Source organism: Chelonia mydas, chromosome 2 (genome assembly GCF_015237465.2).
Source record: "Chelonia mydas isolate rCheMyd1 chromosome 2, rCheMyd1.pri.v2, whole genome shotgun sequence".
NCBI lineage: Eukaryota > Metazoa > Chordata > Testudines > Cheloniidae > Chelonia > Chelonia mydas.
This window is the reverse complement of record NC_057850.1, coordinates 85,523,768-85,544,721: the sequence shown is the minus strand read 5'-3', so window position 1 is coordinate 85,544,721 and position 20,954 is coordinate 85,523,768. Positions and strand designations below refer to the sequence as shown.

Here is a 20,954-nt window from a genome sequence, read left to right as displayed (position 1 = left end):
ACCAAGTGTCATTGTGAGGTTTCGTAACTGCAGGGCCAACTGCTCTTTACAAATCTCATGTATTACGTGCATTCCTATGCATGTCAGGGGCATGTGATAATTCAAGAATCTCTGTACTCTGCTTTGACAATAATGTAAAGCACCACAAAGTGGCCAAGTATTAGAATTATTATTATGCCATACACTCTGGGGCTCCTCTGAGAAAATTCCAGAGATAATGAGTTCTGAAGACAGCTGCTTGCTCCAAACACTGAAGCTCCATGATGAATTTGGCAGGACATCACCAAAGGTGTGCATGGTGGTGGGGAGGAGGGGGGACATAAAGGGAATGCTAGAATGTGAGACACAAAAACAGAACACAAGCGAGAAAGAGAAAAGGAGTAAATGGGTGCGGGAAGGGGAATGGAGCCTGAGATCAGACAGAGAGTAGATTGTAACTGGATGAAGAAAGGCTGTAGAAGAAAGAAAGTTATTTCATTACAAACGCATTGGGGGAGGAGATGGCATCTCCAGGGACCATATTAGCAGGAATCCCATCCAAAGGACAACTAACCTAAAACGAAAACTCTGCTCCTAACCCAGTTTGCTAGTAAGAGGTCAGATGTTGATCACTGGTCCAAAATATTTTTTTTATAATCTTCGTATGTTTTCCTGCAGCTATAACAGGATTTAATATTTTGTATAATTTTCATTAAGGTATGCGTACCATTATGTCAAAGTAACAATGGGAAGGAATTCAGTTGGGCTATGCAGTTAGTATAACATAGACATAATTAATGATTATTAATCAAATCTGTTTTTCTGATATCATTTATAAAAGATAAAAGTTCTTTAGGAAGGTAAGGAGAGAGATGAAGGGTTCGAGAGAAGGAATGGCCACCACTGTTATAGCATTTTAAAGTGCAGGAATAAGATGATGTAATTGTGAAGTCAAATTTACAGTTTAAATTAATTTATCTTCATCCTGTGAACAACTTCTTTTCTGAAATAAGTTAATGAACTATCTGCTTATTCCAGCTGACTCCTCATACACCTGACTCTTAACACTTTAAGCAGATGGTGGAGGCTTAACAAATATTCAGGCCATATGATTTTGTGTATAAATGCACGAATTTCATTCCTTTCTTGGTCTGCTCTTGTGCATTTCCAGATTAACACCAACAGTACATTGATGATAGTTTCCAAATAAAACAGGGCAGTGGATGCTCCTACTTCTTTCAGTAAAAATTAATTCATTATTTATGTTTGCAGTACAGTAGCACACCAAGGCCCCAATTAACATTAGAACTCCATTGTGCTAGGTGTTGTTTATTCCAGCTTTTATTTTTAATACAGTTCAGAAAGATCCTACAACAAACACCGTAAATCTGACAAAAGCATCTTGGTAAATATTAGGCATTCTAAAAATCCTCTCTTTTTTTGCCATATACAACTTCTTATTTTTGGTCCTATTTAAATAGTTTACTGCTTAAAGCTAACACAGCTATCTATTTGAAGTAGAGCTATCTTAACCTTTAATAGTCTCTGTGGAGTAAAATAAATCAAATACCCAATTCAAGAACTAAATGGTATGCTTCCCCCCACTGCCACCTAATTAATATGAAATGTTACATTTTGACATCAACTCACTCATTGAAGCATACTGCCTAAAATTAGCCATGTCACATACATTAATTTTGCTGTTGCCAAGGGACTACTGAACTGAGTGTACTTGTTTTAGTCTAGTATTTTAATATTGTTGCATAAAGCTTTTTGCTGTGAAAGCCAAGAATTCCCCACAAGCCATTAATCTAAGTTGTTCTACTCATTACCGTCAGAAATTAGTTTTTCTAAAATATGTAGCTCAGAAACTGCTGACAAACTACTTCAAATCAATTTTTTTAAATGTTTCTCATAACTCATTGTTCAAGGCTAACTGAAAACTAATTAAAATTGTCAAGAAAATGATTTGAACAAGAAGAAAAGAAAAAAATGTCTACACCAGTGAAGAGGAAAAATTGATACTACTTGACTGGATCTCTGCTCTTGAATCTGTTGTCTTTATTGTTTGCCAAATGAGAATTCCTCTGCTGTCAAAGGGGTTTTTGACCTTTCAAAGCATCAGTATGTATGTCACTACCAGAGAGCAATTGTCCATGTTCTTGTCCAGAACTCCAAGAACATTTCACTTCCTTTCTGAATGGAGAGGAGAGAGCTCCCTGATCTCTCAATACAATTTATTCCCAAATTAAATGTCCATGTAACTAGATAACCAGGAAGTTAAAACATCAAGGATTTTCATCTCACACTCTGACAGGAAGGCAGGAGGACAAAGAATCAAGTCAAGTGACATATGATAAATTATATTACACACAAGTCATTTTCCTTTCTCTAACAATAACACTACCTACATTAACTAGATTCTTATCCTTGGAAACTGAACACCTTGAAAAGTACATTCATCAAATTGTAGAGAGCAAAAACCTGTCCAAATACCCCCAAATTTGGGAAACTTCCTGTTTGTGGAAGGAAAGAGATAGTTAGTACTGCAAGCAATGCAAGTGTTAAGATATTGCATCTGGCCCCTTATTTAGTCTTTTTTTTTTTTTTTTAAGTGTTTCTCTTCAAAACAGTTTGTATTACCTTTCAATTTGTTTTAAAAAAAATACTTAAAACCATTGTTTTCTCTGCAAGATGTTTTCCCTTTTGAATATTCCTTTTTAAAAGATTTCTTTCCACTACTACTACTACTACATATTAATTTTTACTCCTTCATTCTAGTTTCTTTCTCTCTTTCCTAATTACAGGTATCAAAGTTTGAAACCTTTTGCCTACAGTTTTAAGCATAACAAAATACAACTTCATTTTGCAGAATGTTCTGTCACACAGTTACCCAAATCATTTCGAAGAGCTAAGTACTACAATTGCAATAAGATTTAAATGAAGCAATGTTCTCTCAATAGCACTGTCACACAGTGCTACAAGCTAAAATGAAAGAAAAGGAGTTTGAACTGAAAACAAACCTGATGGCATCCACGGATCAGATGAGGGCTTTAACAGTGTGTTCACCTGGTCCCAGTTAAGATCATCATCATCAGATTGACTATATCCACAGGAGCTAAATGGCTCATCAAAGGAACAACCTCCTGTAAAATAAATGCACAGGTACAAATTAAATCGAGCAAGCAAATATCAGATGATGAGTTCTATTTCCTTTCCGAATCATTTGGATACCAAGCTGAATTTGAGTCACAGTCATGATAGATTCACAGAAAATAGGAAATCTTTTTGCTGTGGAAATCTAATCTCAGAGGGGACAAACATGAAATTTAGAATTTCAGTCAATGTTTCACTTACTATTTGGCATCCAGTACAAAAAACAAACAAAAAAAGGAGTCCAAGAGAACTCCTTCAGCACTGAGCACTGGCTGGAGCCAACAGACCTGAACCTGAAGATCACATCTTTGAGAGCAAGCAAGGAAGAAGGGAGAAGAAAACAGGTGGCTCTGGAGAAAATTCTCCAAAAAGGAATAGTACTGTTTCTGTGCTTTCCTTCCCTTCCTCCTCAGTTGTCCAGTCATCAGAGCAGGGGGACTAGACCATTCAAAGGCAGAGCAGAGTAAAATAAAATATCAAGCATATAGAAGAAAGAAAACCTAGAATGTCTGCTCACTTTTATAGTTGCCAGAGCTTTATTTTGTTAATAGTAGTGTCACTCCTCAACCTCCTGGAGAATACAACATTATGAACACAGTAGGGGTCCAGCAACCACAAAAGAAAATAGAAATTCTTTGTTTCTTTCCTCAGGTGTGTAAGCATTCTTAAAATGGCCAGTATGGACAGAATTACTAAAATTTGTTTATAAAATGCTATCTTTCCTCCTGAAGTCTGTCATTTTACTCCATGAAAATGAAACTTTGTGGACAAAATACAGCCCTAATCATGCATACTTCAGTCCACATTAAAACAGGTGATGCACTTGTTCATATGAAACTAAACTTTGGGGGCTGACCCTCAATTTTGAGACCAGACTGTACAAACATAAAAGAGACCTAAATTTGCCAAGCTTCACTGAAAAGGGAGCTTCAAACAAAATATAGATACAAAACCTTAAAAAGAAGTCCCTAAATTGCTCCTACAATATTATTAAATCCATGACTAAAGAGTTTCCAAAATACTTTATAAGGAAACAAATGAGTTATGGATAAAATAACCAAAATATTAGCAAAACAGTCTTACTACAACCCACTACTGCCTTCCTATTACATACTGCTGGCTCATAACTGAGAATGAGACACATTTTGTGAGAATTATAACTATAAAATTCATTTTGCATTAACGAACAGTCAATAAAGCATCTCTTCCCTCTCCCCCCCAAGTACTGCCATCTGCTTTCCTTTTATTGTGAATCTCACTTAACATATTGTGTATGCCCTAGTTCAGAGGCATAGGTCAACCTACACTGTTCTAAACTGTGCCATGTAGAAGAGTCTTATTCAATAGCTCTTGGTATGCCAGGGAAATTAGCACCAATGGACACTATCTTTCTGTATCACTTTTAGGAGTACAAGTCTCAATTAGAGATAGTCCACTGGGTACCAAAAAACTCATTAAAGAACTTACAGCACTAAACTCAATCGTTCACCTTGACAACAGATTTAAGTCATCACTCTTAACCAAATTTAACAAATTCAGAAATAAAACAGATTTGTTGAAAGCATACTAAGCGACATCTGTAACATTTGTGGGGAGAAGATTTAAACTATTATGCAGCATTTGCAGGACATATGCTCTAATGTTTGCGTAAATATTACTTGATGTAGTAAAATTCGTCTAGGTGCTTAGTTTCAGACACAGAACAAAGTAGACTTGACCTCGCATTTCACTATTTGAAGAGAAAAATATGCATGAATTTTTATAGGGAATGTCCCTCAGAAAGGGATCCAGAGAAAAGCAAGGGAATGGTTCAAGGGATGATTTACAAAGTAAATCCTGGAAGAATGCATATGACCAAATAAAAAAAGTTAGCAGTACGCTAGGGTTTACAGTTAAAATTTATGGTGTATCAATTTAATTCTCTCCATTATGAAAAGGTCTTTATGCATTGAAATGGCACCTAAAAATGTCAGTTCTTCCTAAACCCAGGATAAGAACAGTGCTCCTACAAAGTCCAATACTTGTGAAAGTGAAGATTTTGTGAATTTTATATTGCCATTAGATGTTTCTCCCCTTCTCTCCAGTTATGAAGTTCACAGAAATATAGATAAACAGGACTGAAGAAGATGGGAAAGACCTACAAGTCTATCCACGCCATCTTTCTCTGCCAATGCAGGAGCATTTCTCAACATATTTTCTACTGTTTTCCATCATTTCTCATGTTAAACTATTGCAAAGTCATACATCAGGAAGTCTGATAACTTTTGTTATTGTTTTTTTCCTATTACTGACCATGTGTTCCCCAAATAACTGCTCTTCATCTTTTGTATTTATACCCATCAAACACTTGAGTGTCATCACCTTATATTTTTTTTTTATATATAACCTCTTTTAAAAGTTAAATTAATCTAATCTTCACATATGGACTATATGTAAGAGGAAGACTTTTACATTCTACACTGCCACTGTGACCAGATTATCACACTGTAAGATAGCCTAGCCTTAAATAGTTAGGTGAGAAAACTACTGACTGAAGTACATGAGATCCTTAATAGCATAGATGTCAACCCATGTTAACCTCTGAATTGGTTTTCAGAAGATAAAACATTAATAAATTGAGCTGGACAAAAATTGACTTATTAGGAAGTGTTTTGTAGATTAAAAAACTGTGTCAGATATGTATATTGGGTGCACAGGAAGTTTCATAAGCTGAACTAAAAACACTGAAAATATTTGAGAAACAGCTGGAGAGCATAACAGAATGAGAGAACAAAGTATTGACAATCAAGAACCATGGCAGTTTGAATGGCTTTTATTTGTTCACAGGTAATTCTGATATTCACATATAATTTAGTTAGAAATGTGGCAAAGCTGTTCATAAATAGGCCAAAACAGCTGACAACAATATCTTTACACTAATTGCTAGTCACGCTCTCCATCTTTCTACTCCCTGTTCTGGCACACTGCTATTACTATACTTGGTTTCTATCTGCACAAAATGAAAACTGAATGTTTTCCTTCTGCACTGATGTTCAGTTAGTTGAACATGATATAGACAAGACAACAAGGAAAAATATGTATCAATATCCCCAAACAACCTTAGTTCCTCATGTTTCTTCCACTGTTTTTAAAAAAAAAAAAAAAAAAACTTGCAACCAACAAATTAGAGGATTGTTTAAACTCAGCTACAAATGTTTGATACGTTTTACTTAAAATCATTATTGTTCTATTTAACTGAGTTTATTTTAACAATTAAAATACAGACTATATCACCTTCTCTAAATCATGTTTTCACTTCTGAATTTAATTGACAAAAATGATAAAGGTGTATAAAATGCATCCTAACTTTAATCACGTCACATTTAGTGATACTGAGCACAGCAGAAACATTCTTTTAAAAGCTATATAATTTAATCAAGCAAAGCAATTTTCCCATGTTACCCTGGCATTAAAATATCTACAAGCTCAACTATATTTTAAAAGTACTATTTCTAGACTTACTGAAATATTTTAAAGAAAATAGGATGTATCTGTTCCATTAAGTTTCTCTGGTTTGTACTGCTTTCATACAAATTTGTGGATTCTTGAGAAAAATTTTATGTACAAAGGGTCTATTATTTCTTGTAGATATTAAAAGCTGTGGCATTCAGAATGAATAAAATTGTCCCCAGTAATTGTAGTGTTTCATCCAGTTCACTCTATGCCACTGTAGAACTCTATTTCTTGAGAAAAAATGTTCTGTTTTTACATGGCTAATTTATTATAGATCTTGAATACATTGTTGGATTCAGCCAGAAAGTTAAGATAAAATGAAAGCTATTACTGACTTCATTTTTTCCAACAAGAATTAAGTTTTTTCAAGGTATTTATTTTACATTAGGCTTATTGTATAATGGATACAACATAATATTGACTGTTAAAAAGACATTCGGGTTGGGAGTGTGACACAATCCAACAAAGACAAAGAAATTCGAAGTTGAGCCAGACACTTTGCCTTGATCCTGCTGTGTTTACATAATGCAGGGATCTCAGATTTTTATGTGGTGTTTTATCCAAATATATGCTACAAAATGTAAGGGTAACAGGACATGTTATGGCTAGGAGTATCAGCCTTAAATGTTAGTTTCTTTGCCAGGGAAATGTATGCAGGCTAACACAATGCACCATAACCAGGAATGCAAATGCTCTGTGGCAAATTACATCCAATTTTTACTATAAGGCCCTCTGGGTTTCTGCAGCACTTCTATGAAAAGCAAATAGAAAATTCTGTGGCAGAGATAGGCAAACTCAGTTTTTGAGTTTATTGAATTAAACACGAACATGAATAATACAAGTAAAGCATTATTTATGTCCTAGTTGATATTAATTTTAATTTACATTTTGTTGTCCTCGAATTTTCAGGGTTTAATGTGGCACAGATGGTTGTGTTGTCGAAACATAACCACACTGTATGAGTTGCTGGGGAGGGGATAGAGGTTTTAACAGCTGGTTCAAAAATATTTGGGGCTTTTGGCAGAAGAGAAGACATAGGAAGCAATTTGGGCTCTTAGCACCCATGAGGTATTGGTGGCTTTTGGTAATGAGGAGGGGAAGCAATTCCTCTTTCCTCAGTGACAGGAGCGTAGGACCAGTGGACTTTTTTTTTTTGTGTGTGTGGGGGGGGGGATATCCTATCTGTGACTGGGTGCCCCCGCCCTTGCAGCCCCCACAGTCCTACTACACCGCGCACCAGGAAAGGAGCAGCAAAGTTGGGTCCTCCAGGCCTGCCTAGAGAAGCAGCATGGAAGCAATCAATCAGAGGTCAGCAGGCTCAGCTAAAAGGCACTGCAGGGGCTAAGCAGTTCAGTTCCTGGCTAGGGCAGTTGGGGCAAAGCAGGGTGTTCCTTGCTGGCCACAGAAGCTCAAGAGACAACCAAAGTTTGGTTTTGTCTGCATTTGCTTAAACAGAGAGAGAGGACCTGAGAACTTTAACACTGAGCTAAGGAGTGAAGATAAAGGAGCCAGGTGGGAAGAAGCTTAGTATGTGGCTGCTGTCTAGAGCAATGGTCTCCAAAGCGGGGTGCACGTACCCCAGGGGGTGCTCAAGATGATCCACTGGGGGGTGTGGCAGGAGGAGGCGGGGGGAAAAAAAGGCAGCCGGAGGAGCGCCGCCCTAATATTAGCCAGAATGCCGCCCCTTACAGTCTGCCACCCCAGGCACGTGCTCCCTATGCTGGTGCCTAGAGCCAGCCCTGAGAGGTATCCTGAGGGAAGAGTGGGAGTTCTCCAACGCGGAGGGGTTGACAGTGGCACCCTCACTCGTTCATTTGTTTTCAGCGTATTGCGACATATTGCGGTTTACATGTGTCCAGCTAAGTGGATTTACGGTCTATATTATCTAGTTTTAACTAAACTAACCCTCACAAAATGGACAAGTGGCTTAAAAAGAGTCCTGCAAAGACACAGTGGATTGAAGATAATACTAATAATGCGAGCACAAGCGAACAACAAGAAAATGGCAGAGCTGACAGTTCTCCTAGTTCGAGCTCTTCGTCAGCCACATTACGAGGTAAAAACAATGACGATCTAATAGATCTGACAAGAAGTCTGCGAAGAAATTCAAAATTATCAAGAAGACTATTTGAAATATGGATTTACATCCACTATCGTTAATGATGAACCTTGAACTAAATGTATATTGTGCCTTGAGATATTAGCTAATGATAGTATGAAGCCATCACGATTAGCAAGACATTTAAAAACTAAGCGTCCAGAACATAAAGACAAACCTCTACAATTTTTTCAGCGATGTTTAAACTCATGAGATACTCAATCCAGTACTTTACAAAATTTCACTAAACTTAATGATAAACGTTTAGAAGCCTCTTTTGAGGTTTCTTACTTAATAGCGAAAGACAAAAAGCCACATACCATTAGGGAAACACTTGTTTTTCCTGCTGCGGCAAAAGTGGATGAAATAATGAACAGAAAACAATATGGCGACAAACTAAAATGCATTCCTTTGTCAGCAAATACTGTTGGAAGACATATAAAAAACATTGCTGAAGATTTGAACAAACAAGTATTAGAATAAATTACGCATTGTGGGAGGTTTGCTATACAGCTGGATGAAAGTACAGACGTTTCTAACATGTCTCAGCTTATGGTATTTGCTAGATTCTGTTTCGATAATGAAATACACAAAGAACTACTTAACCGGGCACACGTAAACTGCAACGTGTTGCAATACGCTGAAAGTGAATGAACGAGTGAGGATGCCACTGTCAACACCTCCGCGTTGTGGAACTCCCACTCTTCCCTCAGGATAACTTGCAGGGCCAGCTCCAGACACCAGCGTAGGAAGCACGTGCCTGGGGCGGCACACTCTAAGGGGCGGCATTCTGGCCAATCTTAGGGCGGCACTCCTCTGGCCGCCCCTTTTCTTTTCCCACTCTGGGGGCACTCCTCCTGCCGTGTCCCCCAATGGATCGTCTTGCACACACCTCATTTTGGAGATCACTGGACTAGAGGGCCCCTGGGTTGGAACCCGGAGTAGTGGGTGAGCCCCGTGTACCCCACTGACCACTGATTATGTGGTGTAAAGCCTGAGAAGGGGACAAGCTGGCTTGGAAGCTTGAGTGAAGGGCTGAATTTTAAGGGGCCTGATCTGGGGCTGAAAACCCTCATAGGGCAGACAGACTGTTCTTGGACTTTTGCTACCCCAGAAGCATTTTGATTGTGTGACTCATCTGAAGGGTTGAGCACTGAAGGTTGATAACCTACCCAGGGCACCAGTTGCATCAGCTTGAGGCATTCAAGAAGCGAGTGTGCCCCATTATACCATCTCAGCAACTTCTGACAGCAACCCATTCCTCTCTGTCCCAATATCCACTAGTATATTCAACAGAGAGGGCCAAACATTAACTGAATAATTTATTAAAAATGACCAGCAGGGAAACAGTTAACAATATTGATAAAGTGCCATCATTAAGCTCTACTGAAAAGAATAGGGCAAATCATACCTCACAGTTATTGTTTAGGATTCCCCACTTACGGAGACAAGACAACGCCTGCACTTACTGCTTTACATTTGTTTGACATTTTTAAAATTAGAGGGTTATTTGCACACATAATGGACTAGAACCTTTCATTTACATATATAAATAAATCTTAGATTTTGCAGAACATTCTGCAACATATGATGGATTCTGTGAGGCAAATTCTGTGACTGGAATTGTAGAATAACTAAGGCCCTTAGGAAACTAAGCAATAATGGGGTGAAAAGTAAAGTACTGTCACACTTTACAAACTGGCTAAGAGACAGAAATGAAAGGCCAATTTTCAACATAGCAAAACAGTGCAGGGCCCCATGGTTCTGTGCAAGGACTGTTTAATATATTTATTTAAGATATGGAGAAAGGGATGAGGTGACAAAATTCACGATTCAAAATTATTTACATTAGTCAAATTTGCAAAGACAGTGATAGCCCTTAGATTGTCCTAATAAGGCTAGATGAATGGGCAATTGTCAACAGACTTTTGTATTTAGGTATGTGGCTTACTGACCTACTTGGAAAGTTCTTTGTATGCAGATTCTTGACAAAACAAGATACAACTATTCCTTCAGTGCTATTATAGCCTATCAAGTTAAAATGACTTTCCAGATGTCTTAGTTCACAGATAGCTTTCACAACAAACTGAAACAGCCTCAAACGTGCCAATACAACTGTAACATGTCTGCAATGAAGTACACATAAAAAAATGCTTATAAACATTTTGCAAGAGAGGTCTCAAGCATGTGCAGAAATCCTTTTTGAAACAAAATAAACCCAAAATAGAAGTGGTTTCAAAATATGCAAAGACTTCAATTTGCAATATGGGCTCATGTCCAGAGTTGTGAACAATTCTCTAATATAAATTACTTGTTATAGAATCTGAAAAGAAATCTGTTGAATAAAATAAAAGCCTGGTTACTTCTAGATTAATAGTGAGTGAATAATATGGATATGGGGGGAGATTTTTCAAATGAAAAATTGGGACACTTTTCTTCGTATTCTATACGTGTAGGTTTGGAATGGTTTTGACAAAGGCAGGAGTGGGGTGGGGAAAAAAGCTGTCCTAGGTGCATGGAAGGGTTTTGTCAGCCTGGGATGCAGTTGTCAATGTTTTGGCCTGAGGGGTGTGGGAGGACTTTCACAGCTGGGAGATGCTAGGGAGTTGCACTGGGGTATGTGTGTGGGAGAGTGTGGACACAGACTTGTTCTGAGGCTGTAGAAAGGTTTTGGCAGCTTCACACAGTGGCTGATGGAGTGGAGAATGCAATTTTTGATGCTTCATTGAAGAGGGTCAAAAAGTTGGGATGACACTTCAGAAACAACCCAGAACTTTCACCAAACATTTGTTGCTGTTCTGTCTGTTCTCTCCACACACACACCCCTCACCCCTTTCAAAATGTTGTCAAAACCAACATGTCTCTGCAAAACATTTAAACTAAGAAGGAACACCATATTTCAGCAATGTTCTAATTATAAAGCCCCTGTGAAAATCTGCCCAAATTTGTCCAAGTTACTATAAAACTTCAAAAAAAAAATCAGTTTGCACATACTCATAGACTTCATGAGTTTTAGCAACTAAAATCTGTGAAGACTGCACCCTCACTAAGCATACTTCATCCCCTCACATCTGCTGACTGGACTCTGCATGTACCAAACAACCGAGTATGCTCTCTCAGCTCCTAGTGCTGATCAGACTGAATGCACCTTCCCCACAGTGCAACTGCCATGTTCCAGCCCAAGGGTGAAGCTGGCCTTTGCCTATAAATGGCCTTTCCCTGTAATGGCTGTCCTGGGCAGGGTGGGCTAGGCCCCAGAACTGAGAATAGGGAGCCTGTGCTCTCAGTGACTCTCATGCTGGCATCCGGGCAGCATAGAAGAAGCTGTCTGATTCGAATGCAGAGTGGACAAAAGAATAGACCCAGGGGGAGGTAATGGAGTTGACTGGAACAATGAATCTAGTGACGCTGGGACAAAGAGCCAGGAATGGTGAAGACTGGATGGAGCCAAAGAAGGGGTTGGGGAGAAGACTCAGATTGGATGAGAAACCTGGTCAGGGAGAGTAGGCCTGAGAGCCAGTGAGGAGAGGGAAATGGGAGACAGGAAAGACAGGAAGGGGGAACAGCAGCTAGCTGGGCCTGAAGACTGGGAATTGGGGACGGGGGAAAAGAGAGATTGGGACTCAGAGGAAACCCAGAGGGGGAGACTAGAATTGGCTGGGCAAGGAGACTGTGACAAGAAGCCTAAGGATTAGGGGAAGCCAGGAGAATGGGATTGGGACAAAGAGCCAGGAGTGGAAAAGAGACAAGACGTGAGAACGGACTGGAGCAGGGCAGAAGGGGTCAGACTTGGTGCAAACAGGTAGAAGAGTCTATGCCCACTGCACAAACATTTTTCCAGTGTCTGGAAAAGGAAACTAAAATTCCTGAGTCTCTCCATTCCCCTGCTATCAGCAAATATTTGTGAACCCCATTGGTGAAGTATTTCACCACCCTCTCGTGTTGGTCCATATACAGGATAACAACCTACTTCTGCTATCAATTATTCCATAATCTCAAGGGGTAGAAGTCTGTCTGGTGAATCAAATGTTTCTGTCCCTTCTTATGAACCATGTGGATGCCAATATGATACCCCATGATGAAATTAGTTTGTTTGCTTAAAAAAACAAAACAAAAAAAACCCCTAGGAAATTAAACCTCCAGACTGCCTGTGCCATCTTAATTTGGCCCTCTTGTGTGTATGCATTTTTCCCCACAAAACTCCTGCCTCACCCAGAGCAAAGGATGAATCTATTCTGGTGATGAATCAGAGCTGTGTCATAAAGGAGGCTATTTCTACGCAGGACCTCTTCCTCATTTGTTGCACAAGTTGGAAGGTATGCAATGAATGAGGTAAGAGATTGCAGGAAGAATAAAAGGATGGTTTCATGGTTAAGACAGATGAATGCTATTCAGGAAAACTGGCTTCTCTTCATCCCTCTGCCACAGAGTTCCTGTATTTAAACCAAACTTTCCAGAAATGGTCACTAATTGTGTGTTCCTCTTTCTGGGTGCCTTGATACTCTAGAGTCTGATTTGAAGAAGTGCTGAGCACTCACAGCTGCCGCTGAGGTCAGTGAGAGCTGTGCCTTGAACATATGCAGTGCTATATAATAAGTACTCTGAAAAACCAGGTCTCAAATTGAGCACTCAAAATTAGTGGAAACTTTTGACCTTAATCTCTGCGTCTCAGCTCACTAGCTGTAAAATGATAATACCGCCCCCCACCTTATCTCACAAGGGTGTTGCAGAGATAAATTAATGTATGTCTGTGAAATACTCAGATACTGTAGCGACGAGCGCCACAGAAAACCCCATAATGAAATGATTAACTCAGGGCTTGTCTACACAGCCCCACAGTTCAGATTAAAGGGGTTTTGAATTGCTGTGCATGGTCGCATGATGTGCTGTAACTCCCCCATGTTTACAGAGTACTATGTTTATGCTAACTAGCTACCTTTTGTTGGTGCTCACAGCATCCACATGGGCGAGTCACAGTGCAGCACACTAGTGCACGCTGCAGTTCAGACCCCTGTAGTCCAAACTATGGGGCTATGTAGACATAGCCTCCCTCTCCATCGATGGTTTGAATACTGTGCTGTACATAAGGAACAGGGCCATACCCTGAACACTGAGGATAAAGGAAATGATGAAAGGCTGCTCACTACGTGAGCTCTGTGCACTGAATGAGGCAGAATTATTGTGGAAAAAAATATGCAATCATACCTTCTTGAATTATATCAGAATGCGTATGAACAGGAATGACAAATTAAGGTTTCCATACAGGCAACCTTAATTCTGGATTTCCCCAACTTTGAGTGCTTGACTTTTCAGCCTTAATTATTAAGTTGTTTTGACAATTGTGTGTAAAGCTGTATATTACAGCCACAAGAATGGCCATACTGGGTCAGGCCAATGATCTGTCTAGCTCAGTAGCCTGTCTTCTGAGAGTGGCTGGTGCCAGATGCTTCAGAGGAAATGAACAGAACTGGGCAACTTATTGAGTGATCCATCCTCTGACATCAGTCCAAGCTTCTGACAGTCAGAGGTTTAGGGACACCCAGAGCATTGAGTACCCTGACCATCTTGGCTAATAGCCATTGATAGACCTATCCTCTACTAAGTAGTCAGCCATGAAGGGTTTTTCAGAACATGCACCAAAGCAAATAGACAGATCCTCAAATCCATATAGAACTTTATAGGGTTTTTTCCTAGTATTGTAGGAATTATTAAAACAGATGTTTGCAGAATCTATTCAGAGTTTTATGGCTTAATAGTATGAAAGGCTATCATGTTAGCTATTAAAATAAGTTTGTGGGTTTTTAATAAAATTATAAGTTAATACTAACAAAGATAAGTTATTGGTACAAAACAAAAGCCACCACAGCCTTTTAGAATTTTATTCCTTTTTATATCATTTTAATTATTTTACTTGTTTATATAGTGGCAACTATATAACCTTTACAACTTTTAAAGTAGTATACCTGTCAAACAAATTGATCTCCAAACAACTTAAGTTTACATATAAAATATACACAACAAATGTAAAATAAGAAACTCACTGAGACTAATAAAAGCCAGGAAAGAAAGCACAGTAAGAACATACATAAACAAAGAACATACAAACTAAAATAATCAAAATGAACAATAAGGAAAAGAAATGGTGATCAAAGCCTCACACCTTCTGCCAGAAATGACACCTACAGTAGAAATACAGGTTTCAGAGTAGCAGCCGTGTTAGTCTGTATCCGCAAAAAGAAAAGGAGTACTTGTGACACCTTAGAGACTAACAAATTTATTTGAGCATAAGCTTTCGTGAGCTACAGCTCACTTCATCGGACACATTCAGTGGAAAATACAGAGGGGAGATTTTTATACACAGAAAACATGAAACAATGGGTGTTACCATACACACTGTAACAAGAGTGATCAGGTAAGGTGAGCTATTACACGCAGGAGAGCGGGGGGAGAGAGACACCTTTTGTAGTGGATAATCAAGGTGGGCCATTTCCAGTAGACGACAAGAATGTCTGAGGAACAGTGGGGGGGGGGGACGGGGGAATAAACATGGGGAAATAGTTTTACTTTGTGTAATGACACATCCACTCCCATCTTTATTCAAGCCTAAGTTAATTGTATCCCGTTTGCAAATTAATTCCAATTCAGCAGTCTCTCGTTGGAGTCTGGTTTTGAAGTTTTTTTGTTGAAGAATTGCCACTTTTAGGGCTGTAATCGAGTGACCAGAGAGACTGAAGTGTTCTCCGACTGGTTTTTGAATGTTATCATTCTTGACGTCTGATTTGTGTCCATTTATTCTTTTATGTAGAGACTGTCCAGTTTGGCCAATGTACATGGCAGAGGGGCATTGCTGGCACATGATGGCATATATCACATTGGTAGATGCGCAGGTGAAAGAGCCTCTGATAGTGTGGCTGATGTGATTAGGCCCTATGATGGTGTCCCCTGAATAGATATGAGGACACAGTTGGCAACGGGCTTTGTTGCAAAGATAGGTTCCTGGGTTAGTGGTTTTGTTGTGTGGTTGCTGGTGAGTATTTGCTTCAGGCTGGGGGGGGGGCTGTCCGTAAGCAAGGATTGCCCTGTCTCCCAAGATCTGAGAGAGTGATGGGTTGTCCTTCAGGATAGGTTGTAGATCCTTGATGATGCGTTGGAGAGGTTTTAGTTGGGGGCTGAAGGTGATGGCTAGTTGCATTCTGTTATTTTCTTTGTTGGGTCTGTCCTGTCTTCTGGCTCAGTCAGTCTGTTTCTTCACTTCAGCAGGTGGGTACTTGTAAGAACGCTTGATAGAGATCTTGTAGGTGTTTGTCTCTGTCTGAGGGGTTGGAGCAAATGCGGTTGTATCGTAGAGCTTGGCTGTAGACAATGGATCGTGTGGTGTGGTCTGGATGAAAGCTGGAGGCATGTAGGTAGGCATAGCAGTCAGTAGGTTTCTGGTATAGGGTGGTGTTGATGTGACCATCGCTTATTAGCACCGTAGTGTCCAGGAAGTGGATCTCTTGTGTGGACTGGTCCAGGCTGAGGTTGATGGTGGGATGGAAATTGTTGAAATCATGGTGGAATTCCTCAAGGGCTTCTTTTCCACGGGTCCAGATGATGAAGATGTCATCAATGTAGCGCAAGTAGAGTAGGGGCATTAGGGGAGGAGAGCTGAGGAAGCGTTGTTCTAAGTCAGCCATAAAAATGTTGGCATACTGTGGGGCCATGCGGGTGCCCATAGCAGTGCCGCTGATTTGAAGGTATACAAATATACTGGCAAATGCTTTACTACAAAGGAAATGACTATCAAAGCAGCCCATCAGGAACCAAACCCCTCTGTATGGCCAAAGACTGAAAGCTGTGTAAAACGTTAATATCCTCAGGTATGTCATGCAATTAGAACACCGGGGTGGGGGTGGATGGGTGGTGCAGATCAGCTTTCAAATAATATAATATAATTATTAGATAGATGATAGATACAAACAAACCCCTCCACACAGGTAGGCAACATAAAAAAAAATTGTGCATAGGAGGGTCAAACTGGAGGCAAGTGATCAGCATATGTTTTGGAATTGTCCCAAACTACAAAAATATTCAGTTCTGATAAAAATATTCTACAAAAATGATTAAATCAAAGTCAAGCTTCCCTTATGGCATTGTCATTTATATGTAACAAACAAGATACAAAGCATATTTCACAGATACAAAAAGCTCTTACATAAATTGCTTCAATTGCTTAGACCAAAAACACTAAGCTACAAATAACTGAAGGAGGAATATCATGCAATGTCTGCAAAATAGAATTCACAAGTTAAAAGATAGTCTGCCATTAGGGAGGAAAAAAGCCTCATACAAGACTCTGATCTTATATGGTTCCTATAAAAGAATTTTCTCAAGAAGATGATCCTAAATATCTGGTTTCAATAAAGTGACCAAGAACAATGAAACCCCACAAAATATTTTGATTCATAGCTCCCTGAATTCAAGAACTACATATCTGCTATTTGTATTTATACACACATGCATTTCAGTGATGCTTTAGCTTCAATCCCATGTAACAACTTATAATCAGGGATCATGCTCTCCAGCCATCCCATAAACCTGCTCCTTCGTTCCCTTCCTGTGAAAGCCAAACTTCTTCAACCAAATTCCAGGAGATAATATATAACAAAAGCATGTTGTTCATGCACACACATGTAAGCTATTGTCAGAAGTATATAATTCATCCCTCCACTTTTATGGGAAGTCTTCATATAATTATTATCATTGAGTTGTCTAATATTTAGCACTTATGCAGCTCTCCATCAATAGATCTCAAAGTGCTTTATGAAGATGGGTAAATATTACCCCTGGATGTACAAAGTTCAGGTGCAGGGAAATTAAGCGTCTTGACAAAAATTACAGAATGAGTCAATGGCAGCGCCAAGAACAGAACCCAGATTTCCAACCTGGAAATCTATCCACTGGATAATACTACTTCCTACTCCCTATCTCCATCAATTGTGCATGACTGTTATCTCACTTTAACACACAAACAGGAAAAGTAAGGAAAACATTGTGGTTAGTGCTGATCTCTTCTCCCATTCATTACAATCTTAGGCTAAGCTGGTAAATAATGCATGTAAACATGCAAGTTTTGCTTGTTTATGGATTCATAGATTCCAAGGCCAGAGGTGATGATCTAGTCTGACCTCCTGTATAGCACATGCCGTAGAACAGAGGTGGGCAAACTACGGCCCATGGGACCATCCTGCCCGGCCCTTGAGCACCCCTGCGGCCTCAGCTCACCATGCCGCCAGCGCTCTGGGCAGCGGGGCTGCGAGCTCCTGCGGGGCGGCACAGCTGCCAGCCTTGGTGCTCTGAGCGGCATGATAATGGGGCAGGGAGCAGGGGGAAGTTGGACAAGGGGCAGGGGGTCCCGGCGGCAGTCAGGGGACAGGGGTCGGTTGGATATACATGGGAGTCCCAGGGTGCCTGTCATGGGGCGGAGGGGGGGTATGGATGGGGCAGTCAGGGGAGGGGCAGTGGGCGAGGGCAGATAGGGGGTGGGGGCCAGGCTGTTTGGGGAGGCACAGCCTTCCCTACCCGGCCCCCCATACAGTTTCGGAACCCCGATGTGGCCCTCAGGCCAAAAAGTTTGCCCACCCTTGCCACAGAATATCCCCAAAATAATTCCCAGAGCAGATATTTAAAACAAAACAAACAAACAAACAAACAGCCAGCCAACCTTGATTGACAATTTTTAAATGATGGAGAATCCTCTAAGATCTTGGCGAGTTGTTCCAATGGGTAATTGCTCTCATCATTGAAAATGTACACCTTATTTCCAGTCTGAATTTGTCTAGTTTCAACTTCTAGCCGTTAGATTAGGTTATAACTTTCTCTGCTAGATTGAAGAGCCCATTATTAAATATTTGTTCCCCATGCAGATACTAACAGACTGTAATCATGTCACCCCTTAACCTTCTTTGTTAAGATAAATAGATTGAGCTCTCTGAGTCCGTCACTATGAGGCACAATTTCAAATCCTTTAAATCATTCTCGTGGTTCTCCTCTGAACCCTCTCCAACTTATCAACATCCTTCTTGAACTGTGAACACCAAAACTGGACACAGTATTCCAGGAGCATTCGCACCAGTGCCTCAGAGGAAAATATCCTCTATACTCCGACTCAAGATCCCCCTCTTTATGCATCTCAGAATCACATCAGCCCTTTTGGCCACAATATTAAACTGCGAGCTTGTCTCATTATCCACCATGATCCTGAAATCTTTTAGAGTCATTACTTCCCAGAATACAGTCCACCCCTTCTTTAATGTATGGCCTACATTCTTTGTTCTTAAATGTACACATTTAGCTGTATTAAAACACATTTTTAGTTGGCCCAGCTTACCAAGTAATCCAGATAACTCTGGTTTCAGAGTAGCAGCCGTGTTAGCCTGTATCCGCAAAAAGAAAAGGAGTACTTGTGGCACCTTAGAGACTAACAAATTTATTTGAGCATAAGCTTTCATGAGCTACTGCTCACTTCATTGGATAGCTCTGTGTCAGTGACCTAGCCTCTTCGTTATTTACCAATTCCCGTGTCATCTGCAAACTTTGTCAGTGATTATTTTATGTTTTCTTCCAGGTCATTAATAAAAATCTTAAACAGTCTAGGGCCAAGAACCAGTACCCGCAGGACCCCAATGATAAAACACACATGCGCTGATGATTACCTGTTTACAGCTACATTTTAAGACCTAACAGTTAATCACATTTTAATCCATTTAAAATTTCCAATTTTTCCAATTTTTCCAATTTTTAAACAAAATGTCATGTGCTCCCAAATCAAATACCTTACAGAAGTCTAAGTATATTACATCAACACTATCAGCTTTATCAACCACATTTGTAATTTCATCCAAAAAAAACAATCAAGTTAGTTTGAGAAGATCTATTTTCCATAAATGCACTTGGATTGACATTACTATTATCCTCCTTTAATTTATTATTAATCAATAACATATCAGCCACTCCACTACCCACCAAGAATCAATATCAGACTGACAGGCTCATAATTACCCAGGTCATCCCATTTGCCCTTTTTAAATATCAGCAAAAGAGAAGTTTCTTTCAGTCTTCTGGAACTTCCCTAGTGTTCCAAGACATATTGAAAAAAAATCAACATTAACAGTGCAGTGAACTCCTCAGCCAAACCTTAAAAAACCAAAATAAAAACAAAAAAACTCCTCTTGGATGCAAATTATCTGGACCTTCTGATATAAAAAGGTCTAACTTTAGGAGCTTATGATATTATCTGATTAAACTATGATTATATAGATCATTGTTGCTACCACTTTTATATACTTGCAACAAACCTTGTACAAAATGGGTCATGAAAGATGTCTATGGAAAGGTTATGATTCGCTGAACATGATTATCATATTTGCATGCATGTATCATTTTGTATCTGAAGTTATGAATATTAACTATGTACCTGTATTTCTAATTAATTTGGTTCTGGGAAACACCAACAAGGTGTTTAGCCAGCACATTGTGAAGGAACTATTCAAGTTAAGTGGCTCATCAAAAGGACACAACTCACAATGGACGACACCCATCTACACTGAATGGACTATCCTATGAACGTTCTGTCTGGGGTATCGGAAATGGCTTCTTCTGTGACTATGTGAAATCATGTATGGACATGTGACTTTTCTATGTGAATCCAAACTCCATCTCTTACCTGTAATTTTCCACTAACTGTGCTGAGGGCTTTGTTTGAAACAGTCGATTTCCCTCCACATGGCAGAAGCTATAAAAGGCCCTGGAAACCCCACCATTTTGCCTCTTTCCTGCTCAAACTTCTGGACTATGGACTTATACTAATGGGAGCATTCCAACCAAGGGACTGATGACTTTCCAATGATTTGGAAGTAACCAGAGACTTGATTTAAACCAGAAGTTTATGCCATCACTGCTACAAGCCTGAACCAAGAACTTTGCAATTGTGGTATGTATTTGATTCCTTTAACCAATTTTAACTCTCACCTTTTTTCTTTTTATAAATAAACCTTTAGATTTTTTAAACTAAAGGATTGGCAACAGAGTGATTATTGGGTAAGACCTGAGTTATAGACTGACCTGGGTGGGTGGCTGGTCCTTTGGGATCAGAAGAACTATTAAATTCATAGAGAAGGCTTACAAAGCAAAAGTGAACAGTCATGTAAATGATTACAAAGTGAAACAAAAGAACTTAAGAGCTGAAAAA

At 39.5% G+C, this 20,954-nt stretch overlaps 1 protein-coding gene across 17 annotated transcripts in view; it reads right to left on the bottom strand.

Annotated features, from left to right (window-relative positions):
- The window catches only part of PTPRM (protein tyrosine phosphatase receptor type M), a 699,958-nt gene that overhangs the window by 519,868 nt on the left and 159,136 nt on the right, over positions 1–20,954 (bottom strand). For all 17 annotated transcript variants that reach the window (XM_043539842.1, XM_043539843.1, XM_043539845.1 and 14 more), the window contains exon 2: positions 3,003–3,125. In XM_043539842.1, the coding sequence (XP_043395777.1) occupies positions 3,003–3,125 (123 nt within the window). The remainder of the gene's footprint in view (positions 1–3,002; positions 3,126–20,954) is intronic.